Source organism: Tympanuchus pallidicinctus, unplaced genomic scaffold, assembly GCF_026119805.1.
Source record: "Tympanuchus pallidicinctus isolate F22 unplaced genomic scaffold, pur_lepc_1.0 scaffold18, whole genome shotgun sequence".
Classification (NCBI taxonomy): domain Eukaryota; kingdom Metazoa; phylum Chordata; class Aves; order Galliformes; family Phasianidae; genus Tympanuchus; species Tympanuchus pallidicinctus.
Window position 1 is genome coordinate 9,456,990 of NW_026294699.1, and position 11,753 is coordinate 9,468,742.

General features: G+C 48.5%; 1 protein-coding gene across 1 annotated transcript; it reads left to right on the forward strand.

Moving 5' to 3' along the window:
- Positions 1-4,599: 4,599 nt before the first annotated feature.
- SOX8 (SRY-box transcription factor 8) lies at positions 4,600-9,746 on the forward strand. Its single transcript, XM_052680204.1, has 3 exons — positions 4,600-5,345; positions 6,309-6,547; positions 7,355-9,746. The coding sequence occupies exons 1-3, from the start codon at positions 4,903-4,905 to the stop codon at positions 8,083-8,085; spliced, it is 1,413 nt and encodes a 470-aa protein (XP_052536164.1). The 5' UTR covers positions 4,600-4,902; the 3' UTR covers positions 8,086-9,746.
- Positions 9,747-11,753: the final 2,007 nt, after the last annotated feature.

Consider the following 11,753-nt stretch of genomic DNA (forward strand, 5'->3'; position numbering starts at 1 on the left):
TTGGGAGCTTCCTTCTACTAGTTAACATTTTTCCAGATGTAATATTTTTTTCCATTAAAATCTCTGATCTTTCCCTGTGGAAATCTGATCCTTAACTCCAGGGTTAGCAGGATTAGGACTGAAAAGGATTTTTGGAGGAAGAATTACTTTTTTCTTATGGTATTTGTATGGCGTCTATCACAAGGGGAGGGGGTGTTGATTCAGAAGTGGGATTCCAAAGCGGTACCATAGGACAAACAATTAATAATCACAGTAATTATATGTAATAAAACTGTCATTCTCCATTATTCTGAGAAAATAAAATAAAAATGCCATCCAGTCTGCGTTGTGCAACGGGAAAGAACACATCTCTTGCCACTGCATCACCTGGCCTTTAAAATCTGATTGTGGTGTCATTTATCGCTCTACAGCAGATTTTGTTATGCTAATGGTATCTTTTAAAATTTGGATAGAAATAATACCTTGGCATATATTTTGCTTTCCCTCAGTTTTAGTCCCTACACACATTTTCTGAGACCGAAAGAGAAACTTGTTCAGGTTTGTAATTGCCCTCAGTCCAGGTCCTTGGCTGCCAGGACCGCGGCTGCGAGCGCTGCAAGGCAAAAACTCCATGTGAGCCACGAGTTCACATCTTCCACTGAGATATTAAAAATTAATAATCAAAAAGGCATTTGTCAGCGAGGGCTTTTTGATTTTCTTTTAGCAGAAATTTCTCTCCAGGCCAAACGCGGCATGTGAAGATTTTCACAGAGTGCTCTTTGAAATGAAACCTTCCTAAGAGGTTCATTTCTTTACTGATATCTCCTGCCATGATGAAATCTAGAAAAGGACTTGGGATTCCCATGCACTCCTCTCCATGTGCCTTTTCAGCAAGGGAAGGTCAGTGCAGCCCTGCCTGGCACAGGTGTGCTGAGTTTCTTCATCTCACCAGGTAAATGTTCATGGGTTGGAAAGGAGCTGCCAGGAGACACATTCCTGCATTACGTTTATCCTGCAGCTGTCCAGAAAAAGAAGGGATGCATGAGCTCAGAGCCCCATTAACGCAATAAAAACTAATATTAAACTAATATTTAAGCCCCTCTTTCTTCACCCTGCTCTCAGCAAACTGCAGCAGCTGTGCAATGAGTGCAGGTTTGCTTCCAATCATTGTGATGCAAGCCCCGAGCCCCAGCTCTTCGCAGTCCGTGGAAATGTCTCTAATAATGGGCTCTGGATGAGGCTGTAACAATACAGACTTGTTCTTGCTGCAGTGGGAGCACCGTGTCTGGAACGCAGGAACTCTGATGGGAGCACACGGTTGTTTTCCACTCCTGCTGTGCAGGTGACACTGAGAATTTTGAGAGCAAAGCTAAGTCTGGTGGTGGGAGCTGTGGAAATAAATGCCGGAGACCGAATACTCCAAGTGTTAAGTAAAAATTGCAAAAAACTTCTGTCCATTTTCATCTTCCAAATGGATCCAACTCCTTAGGTTTCCAAACTGTCCAAAGCAGCATGGCTCACTCATGTGCATGGATGACAGATTTCAGACCACAACTGATCAAGCAAGCAGCTGAGCGATGTAAATCCAGTGTTAGATTTGTATGAGCAGACAGCGGTCTGTGCTGGAGCCTTTGCAAGCACTGTAGGATTGGACCCAATAGTATGGTTCATTCTGAGAGCAAATCTCTTCTGCTGCTGTTTTAATTGAAATTAACTGAAAGCTACAGCCCATCTTCTCCTCCCTGTTAGAAATCAGTAGCTGTACTGAAAATGACTGAATTTTGTTTTGCAGAAATCCCTGAGCTGCCGCTGAAATGCCGTATCCTCTGGGCAGAGCATTAATCCTGCAGATGTCAGAGGCTTACTTTAACACGATGCATAGGTTACTCTTATCTGATTAGGGATTGTTTTTTCTTCTCCCTATAATGTTCTTTTTATTTGCTCTTCGAAATTCCCATGTAAAGTCTGCTTGCAGTTCAAAGGTAGCCAATTTTTGAAAAATGATAACCTCACCACTCGATCAGATTAAGCCACAGAGCCCACTTTTGGCTGCAACCCCCCAGCGAGGGAATGAGTGCTGCAGAGCATTTCCCACTGTGTGTTCTTGTACGCTCTGAAAACGCATATGAAAATGACTCCCCTCTTTGATGCTGAGATGAAATGTCCCTTCCCCAGTGTTCACGGGGCACTGACAGCCCTGCAGCCAGGACGCTGCCATGCAGGATCAGGAGATGTGCTGCAGAGGAACCAGGACTGGGGTCAGAGTTCCTCCACCCCGCAGTGACTCTGAGAGTTCCCAGAGACAAGTGACAGTGTGATGGAGCCAGACACACAGATGTGGGATTTACTACTTGATCCCGAGCAACATTGGTGTGAGCTGGCCAGGAACTTTATCAGTGTCAGACTTCTCAAAAAATGAAGAAACACTGCCAATATTGGCAGGTGCCTGACGGAGTCCTGCTGTAGCCACCCTGTCAATAAAAGCTTATTTATCCCTCCCAAATCATCCCTAAACCTGCCCTGTTCAGCACACTGTTTAAGCCTCCACTGGATTACGTGAACCTCAGTGCTCCCCAAAGCAGACTGTGCAGTCTGTTTCTCCTTTGGCATCTGAGGCTTGGTTTAATAGGCATGGTTGAGGAAGTAACCCCTTTCTTCTGATAAAGGCCAAAGGGTATCAACCAGGATATGGCATGAACCAGGCAAACAAAATCACCAAGGAAGAAACACGTTCTTCTACAGAAGTGGAACTGCAGCGTGACTGTACCTGCCCCTTGTCTCAGCCCCTGGTGCCCTTCCCTTTCAGATGTCTGTGCTCCTCCCAGCCAGCTGATAGCCCAGATAAAACAACACATGGTGTGGAATCACCACAGGACCCATCCTGCAGCTCCATCCTTTGCCCATCCCTGGGCAAACATCCTCAACTCTTTGTCACACCAAATACGGACCTGCAAGATCCCCAAAGCAGGTGTGAGGAAACATGCCCTGCCCATCCCTGGCTCTCCCCTTCTCCTACCCATCTCCAGAATAAGAGGCAGCGGTTCCTGTTGTTCTCCTCCTATCTGCTTTTGCATGCGGGCCAGGAGGTGCATCTCACTGCCCCAGGCAGCACTGGGGAGCCAGGCAGGACAGCAGGATGTGAATGAGGAGAAAAGCAGCATCACTGATCTCACATTCCTCAGGGCTGCAGGATGACCTGGGCCTGAGGGCAGCAATGAGGGGAGCACAGCTCTAGTTGCCATTCCTCACCCCACAGAGCCCTCCCAACCCTACAATGACAATGGGATCTTCCCAGGGAGGCACTGCCAGGAGAGGCTGACTGCAATCAGGGACTGAAAGCAGTGATTATTTCTTTGGCTCAGCTGCCATTCATTCAAAGAATGAAATACAATTTACCTGACTCACAGAAACACCATGCAACAAATTTAGTAGGGAGCCACGAGACCCCACAGTGACCGGCATCATTTCTCAGCTGACATAAAGAGCTCTGCTGAGTGTCCCACAGCACTGCTAAACCCACAGCCCCAAGAGCTTTGGAGTAGGAAGAGACGTTCCCTCACCCCTCGCTCACACCGTTACCCTACATATGGTGTTGGGAGGCTTTAAGACAGCACTGTTTTAAGCGATGCTTTGGGGATTTACATTTAAAAATCTCTGACTAAAAGTAATTCATTTTGCAGCTCTGGAAACGGAAAGCTGAAATCTTGAGAAATGACATTAATAAGGAAATGAGAGAGTTTTTAAATAATACAAATTCCTGCTTTGCACTTCATTGAAATATACCCACTTTCCCATAGGACAGACGCACACACACACAAGTGAAAGCACTTTGAATTCAGAGCGCACGCTTTATTTCAAGGTGAGAAAACATTGCAGGAAACAAAGGATGCTCACAGCCACATATTGCTGCTATTGCCCATTGCTGGAGCACAAGTCTTATTTTTCCCTGTAAATCTTATACTTGATCCTATTTTTCCAGAGGGAAAGAGAAGCTGAGGAAGGAATAAAGCCGGAATTCGAAGCACTGCTTTCTTCCAGCCCCAATTACAGGGCTGGATTCCGCGGCTAATTAGAATCAAATGCTCCCAATGAGTTCTGGGGAAGCACGGCTCGCACTGAACTCGGCCCAGAGGCTGCGGGAGGAGCGGGGCGGCACCGGGCGGCTCGGGACGCACGGAGCATCGCGTTCCTCTCCTGGTAACCGCCGACCGAACAGCTACAAAACAGGGCAGGGAGCAAAAATCCAGTGCACCCCAACCGCACCGAGACCCCGCTGCTCCCAGAATAAAAGGACCTTTGCGCACAGCCGGGGCCTAAGCACAGCCCCGCCGCCGGGAATCCCCATCAGCCCCAGCGGTACCGCACAGCACAGGGTCCAAGGCGCCTTACAGCCGCGCAGCGCAGAGAACGGAGCAGCGAACCGAACCGCTCCGAGCGGCAGCGGAGACTCCAGGCGGGAACGCGGCGCGAGAGCAGCGCGGCCCCGCACCGCACGCACCGCCCCGTATGGAAATGAGCCCCGCCCTCTCCACCAATCGGGAGCGGCGCTGGGGGCGGAGCCTCACTGCCGCGCCTTAAAGGCGCCCGTTGCCGGGGGCCGCGTTTTGCACTGGACGTGGAGCGCGGCAGCGGACGAAGGGAGCGGTGCGGGGCGCCGGGACTGCGGAGCGAGAGTTTGATTTTTTTTTTTTTTTCGTTTTCTTTTTTGGCTGATTTTGCTGCCTTTGTGCCTTTTTCCTTTTCTTGAAATCATATTCTGCTCGGTTTTTGTATTTTTATTTGTCTTTTGGTTTTTTTCCTCGCCTTCTGGGAGCCTGCGGAGGGCTGCGCGGCACCGCTGCTCTTCTCGGGGCGGCTCAGCCCCGCGCCCCCTTTTCGCCTCCCCCGTCCTCTTCCCCATCCCGCCCCGCTCGCGGCCACCAAATGCTCAACATGACCGAGGAGCACGACAAGGCGCTGGAGGCTCCGTGCAGCCCCGCGGGCACCACCAGCTCCATGTCCCACGTGGACTCGGACTCCGACTCCCCGCTGTCCCCCGCCGGCTCCGAGGGCCTGGGCTGCGCGCCCGCGCCCGCCCCGCGCCCCCCCGGTGCCGCCCCGCTGGGCGCTAAGGTGGATGCGGCCGAGGTGGACGAGCGCTTCCCCGCCTGCATCCGCGACGCCGTCTCGCAGGTGCTGAAGGGCTACGACTGGAGCTTGGTGCCTATGCCCGTGCGCGGCAACGGGTCGCTCAAGGCGAAGCCGCACGTCAAGCGGCCCATGAACGCCTTCATGGTGTGGGCGCAGGCCGCCCGCAGGAAGCTGGCCGACCAATACCCGCACCTGCACAACGCCGAGCTCAGCAAGACGCTGGGCAAGCTCTGGCGGTGAGTCCGCACCGCGCATCTCCGCGCCGCCGGGGACGTTCCGGGGGCTTCGCTGCCGTTCGCGCAGCTTCGCATCTCTCTCACCGCTTCTTTCATGCTGGTTTTTTCCCTTTCTCTTTAACATTTTCCCTTTCTTTAACTTCTTTTTCTCTGTCCGTCTTTGCCTGTGGAGCGGTTCTCAGAGCGCTTCGGACTCTTCAGCCCTTGCTCGTTCCTGCTCTTTCCAGTGCTTCCTACACCCCCGAGAAATGCTGCTTATTTTCTTACTGCTTCTTTTACAATGTCTTTTTCTCATGTACTTTTTTTTTTTTTTGCTGGCTGGCTCGCTTGCTGCCTAACAATCTGTAAAACTAGACAAGCCGATTTTTAGCTATAATTTTGCTCTGCTTTCTTACTTCCCTCGCTATGAGCACCATTACCACAACTGATGCAAACTTTTCTTGCTGGGCCGTGTGCTGCAGCTGCACCAAACCCGCACTGCTGCTGCCTGTTTGGGCTCCTCGGCAGTGTACAAAGCAAGATTGGGGCTGGGGGGAGATTTAAGAGAAAGGATCCCATTGCTTTGCCTTTGGGAGTTCTTTGTGAGCCCCACACAAAGCTGGACGTGGGCAGCACTGCGAGTCGTGGTGGTGGGGTGGCATTTGTAGGGTGAGTGTGGGAATTATATTTGGCAAAGGGATGAAAAGTGGCATTTTTAAATGGGATGGGGGGGTATTTTGTCTGATTATCAATATCGGTAAGGATGTGCTTTTTTCTGCCTCTATAACTGATATTTTAACAGATTTTTGCAGTATGGTTTTGGTTTTTTTGCTGCTACGGCAAATTTGTATTGAACTCTTTGGTCATTGCAGTGCGGATGTGAGTCAGAAAATAAACTGAAAACTTTATAAGGAAAAGACATTAATTTTGGATTTTTCTTTTTCCTCCTTATTTAAAAAAAAAAAAAAATCAATCCCAAACCAGTTTGTTAAGTGAAAATGAGAAACGTCCCTTTGTGGAAGAAGCTGAGCGGCTCAGGGTCCAGCACAAAAAGGATCACCCGGATTATAAATACCAGCCCCGGAGGAGGAAAAGCGTGAAAGCTGGGCAGAGCGACTCTGACTCCGGGGCTGAGCTCAGCCACCACGCCGGCACCCAGATCTACAAGGCAGACAGCGGGCTGGGGGGCATGGCTGATGGCCACCACCATGGCGAGCACACAGGTAAAGGGTCCCGGGGGGCTGAGAACTGCATGTTCTGGGGGTGTTGCTTTGTGACTTGAACCTGCCAGTGGGCACAAGACCGTCTGCATGCTCAGAGCCTATGCAGTGTGGGACTGAGGGGCGTCCAGAAGCAGAGCCGTTGCTCTAAGAGCTGTGGTTTTTGTATCAGGTTGTGAGTGTGGCCATGCATTTAGTTACTAAATGCAACTGGAAATGCATGAAGTGCAAAAAATGACTCAGATTTTGTGTCTAGAGAGGGGAATTAATTGTGACAGTACGGGTTAATAATGCATTGGTCACCTGAAGGGTGCCTGGGGGCGCGGTGCCCCCTGAAGCTCCCCGTTTCTCGCAGTGCTGTGAATTGGCACAGGGTACGTGTTGACAGATTCCAGGAGGATTGCGAACGTCCTGCGGCTGCAGGCGTGTCTGCGCTCTTGCCCAGCCTGGCTGGGACCCGGCCCCTTCCCTCATGGCTGGAACAGCATCTCTGCTCTGGGGGAGCCACGCTGGCCTCAGGCCATCTGTGTATAGGGGTCCTTCTGCTGTGAGGGTGACCCTGCAGGGATGCAGCACTCATTGGTTTGTGCTTCTTGCTGTGAACTGTTGGCTCTGTGAGCACTGTATCCCAAATTGAGGAAATAATGGGGAGTGAGGGGAAACATCAGCCACCTGCAACACAGGGCTCTATTTTAAAGTTGCCCCTTCTCCTTTTGCATTATGGACGGGGAGAAACATGTGGTTTTCGGCTTCCTTGAGAGATGTTTTGTAGTTGCTCTCCTTATAACTTTCCTGTCCCTTTGTCCCCAGGCCAGCCCCATGGGCCACCCACGCCACCCACAACCCCTAAAACCGACCTGCACCATGGCAGCAAGCAAGAGCTGAAGCACGAGGGCCGCCGCCTCGTGGAAAGCGGCCGCCAGAACATTGACTTCAGCAACGTGGACATCTCAGAGCTGAGCAGCGAGGTCATCAACAACATGGAGACCTTTGATGTGCACGAGTTTGACCAGTACCTGCCACTCAATGGCCATACTGCCATGCCGGCTGACCACGGCCCCAGTGCTGGCTCCTACAGCACGTCCTACTCCCACTCGGCAGCAGGCGCCGGCGGGGCTGGCCAGGTGTGGACTCACAAGAGCCCGGCCTCGGCATCGCCGTCGTCGGCTGATTCGGGCCAGCAAAGGCCGCACATCAAAACGGAGCAGCTGAGCCCCAGTCACTACAGCGACCAGTCCCACGGCTCCCCTGCACATTCCGACTACGGTTCCTACAGCACCCAGGCCTGTGCCACCACCGCCTCCACCGCCACAGCTGCCGCCTCCTTCTCCAGCTCCCAGTGCGACTACACGGACCTGCAGAGCTCCAACTACTACAACCCCTATCCCGGTTACCCCTCCAGCATCTATCAGTACCCCTACTTCCACTCCTCACGGCGTCCCTACGCGACACCCATCCTCAACGGCTTGTCCATCCCGCCGGCCCACAGCCCCACTGCTAACTGGGACCAGCCGGTCTACACAACCCTGACAAGGCCTTAAAAAGGATGCGTGGAGCCCCCCCAGGGCTTCCCCGATGTATGCACTAATGAAGGAACGAAGAGGAAGAACGTGGAGTGCCGCGATTGTTTCCCAAGTGCCTCCTGAGCCGCTGGGAACTCTGCTCGTTGCGACTGGGTGTCCCCTTGCTTTGAAACTCTCCAAAAGGACAGAGCTCTATTTTTCTTTAATTAATAAAATTAAAAATAAAAAAAAAAAAAAAAAAAAAAGAAGAGTTAAAAAGAAATACTGAAAAAGACTGGTGATTCCTTTTGAATAAATGAAGGACAAAACCATTCGACTCCTCTGTGAGGACTGAACTTGCTCATTGTGGAAGCTGACAAGTGCAAAATGGGGTGGGGGGGAGGTGGGGGGAGAAAGGAAGAGACGTTGGAGACTTTCAGGGTCTGTTGCAATGTGGGAGACGGACCAACCTTGAGGGCAAGAACTCACCCGGACCAAGGCGTACGGAAAGCGAAACCCCAGCGATTCTGCGTAACAATCTTGTGGGAACAAGCGAGTGTGGTGGGACCAACCAATTACATGTCTGAAGTGTTTGTTTTGTAGTCGAGAGTTCTTCTAAGCAAGGTTTGGCTGTAATTAACATTTTGTTTTGGGTTGGTTTTTTTTTTTTGGTTTTTTTTTTTTTTGAAGCTTAAAGTGTTTTGTTTTTTTTTTAATCTGTTAAATATGTATTTATGTTCTGTATTATTTTGTCTTTTAATTAATGAAGTAATTTTGTGCAGAAAAAAAAAAAAGTAGAATTTTAAAAGATTTTTAAAGATGGGGTGGGGAGGGAGCATCAAAATAGTGGAGATGACACAATAAAATGGTGTTATGAGTCTATAGATACTCTTTGGTTTTCGGGTTCTTTTTGTTTTGAACCGCTCGAGGGAGGCTGAAGGCTGCAGCCTCGCACAGACCTGGTCATGAGCAGGGAGCTCCACTGGGAGCTGCAGCACAGGCAGCACAGCGCTCAGGGGTGCTGCAGAAGCTGCTCCCTAAATTCGGAGGCTCACACGACCGGCCGGCAGCAGACAGCGCCGTGTTTTCCTGCCTACCTGCTTTCAGGCTCTAACATTGGATTGAAGGCATTGCAAATAGTTGTACGCTTTCAGAACCAGGACTACTTTATAGGAAGATGTAATTTAATGAGGAATTATCAACTTCTGCTTTGATTTTTTTTATTTTTTTTTTTTTTTACATTTTTTTGGCTTCTAGGGACCAGGTATCATCCATCAAGCTGTGAAACTAAAATCTTCTCCACTAAAAAAAATGTTTAGGTACTTAGTTTTAGACTAATATTTCATTGATATATTTCTACTTCTTCCATTGTATGCTGAGCATATAATAACCATCTATTTTATGATAACTTGTGCCTTTAAAAACTTTGTAAATCTAAAAACATGTTTCAGACGTTATCATCTTTTTACCTTTTCTACGTTTCCTACTCTTTTTCTAAAAATATTTTTTGCATATTTCCTTTTGGGAACGTGGGGGTGGGGGAAAAATACAGAAAACTCGTTTTTATGCAATCTATTTTTCTGTATAAAGTTTGAAAGACTTTGGCTGTTACTTATCTGTTCTCTTCACTAGCTTCTGACTAAGCAATGCTAACTTTTGTACAGATCAATTTGATAAAATTAAAAGTGGCTTTTTATCAAGTCTGTGTTATGTTTTCTTTCTCCTTGAGCCCATTGCTGTGGAACTTGGAATATTTCTGAAAGAGGCTATTCAGAATAAAACGTTGACCGAGGCTTTCTGTTCCGCTGTTTCCTTTTTATCTTGTTTTATTTTCTCCTTGTTGCTCCCTTTCCTTGTGTTTAAGCTGTGCCTTGCTGCAAGATTGCCTTTATTTTTTTATACTTCGTCAAGGAGTGTATTTCCATGCAAATAATCCCAAGGATTTCATAGGATTTTGTTGAGACTGCTCACGTGAGAAAGGCTTTGCAAGGTCAGACTGCATGGTTTGAGCCCGAGTTCATTCTGTTCTGTGCAGCACGTAGGAATTTTACAGTAACAGATTCTGTTTTCTGGTTAGTGAACCCATGTAAATACCTCTTAATTACGATAGCAACAAAATTATACATTACACATGGTGGTTTTTTTTTAATCCAGCCATTAGAATAGTTACATCTGTGACTTTTTTTGGTTATGTAGATGATGTTGCAGTTTGTTTTCAGCGGTTCAGACAAACGGGTGCAAAGTTCCCAGGCTGGGCCCAAACTGGGAGGAAGGGGCTGGGATTAGAAGTGCAGAGAAGCACGCACTGGGCCTGGTTGTGCTGCAATGCTGTGGAAAATGTTTGAGCATGAGGATAATAAATGTGATGACAATTAATGAAGCTTAAGAACATTGACGAAGTCTGAACAACAGAGTCCCACAGCAAATCTGCTTGCAGCCTCGCCAAGACCTATCGTGCCAGAGTGTCTGTAACTGGACACCATTTTCTCTGTGCTCGTTTACAAAACTTCTGGCAAAATGACTTTATTACACCGTAAGCCAAAGCTGCAGAGTAACTCTCAGAGCAGACTTTCTTTTCTCCTTTATCCTCCCTCCAGTTGCAATGTAAGCTTCAAGTCTCAGTCTAGTTTGTGTGAGAAAAATTGATGCCTTTTGGCTTTGCCTGCTCTGTGCGTTGTTTCGGGACTTCCATTCCGAAGTGCCATGCTTGGGGAAGGAAAAAAGAGAGAGATGGGAATATAAGTGCTTATCTTTACAGTCCCCTTGATGTTTAATAGCAGAGCTCACAGTGACTTCACTGATGTCTGCATAACTCTGAGGCAGAGTCAAAATGTCTGCGTTGGGTAGCAGTGCACATCACTCAAAATACCGACACTGAAAATTGTTGGCTGACACCCACTGCAAACCTATGGAGTAAAACTCAAAGACGTTACCAGATGGATGCTCACAGAGGTGACGGGCAGGGAAAGCTCCTTGCCCTGAGCAGTCTCAGTGACTCTGACTTCAGAGCGTGCTGCAAATCTCCCCATGTTCATTTCCCATGCTTAGTTTTGCACTCACATCTCCAAGAACGCTGATCTGTGGTACAAGTTACATACGGAGAAGAGCATTTTGCTTTGAAATCTTTGCTGTTTGTACAAATGCATTTTCATGCATTGTTCCTTTTTTCTGTGTGCTGTGTGGATGAAGCCCTCAGTACGAGACGTGATTTTCCCCGAGCTGAATTCCCGATGTGAATGGCTGCATTGTGTGCTCCCAGCCTGGGCTGGTGGCTCTGTGCTGGCGCGGATCTGGAATGTCTCTGCACAAGTCAATGAGATCAGGTGAAACCAAGGCCGGCTTTTGACCCCCGGCTGTCAACAAAAAAGGGTTCTCAAGATAATTACAGGAACATACAAGTGATAATAGTTCCTCTTCTATTTTGATGCAGGGAGTTATAATTGTTGCTATTTATCTGGATTGCTCGGAAGGTGCTGTTTAGTAAGGAAGAGGAAATTTTATAGCCCATATCCACATTGCTTCTATATGGAGGAAAAAGTCCCTTCCTATCCTCCTTGTTGTAATTTTTCCTGGAGTTTTATACATTTTTGTTACACTTTTTTTACAGTTAGTTATTCGATTTATGGCAAAGAAATTCTTATATGGTGTCCCCCTGGCAGTGCTCAGCTTTAATAAACCTCATGTGGGGCCATCACACTCCTTGCACT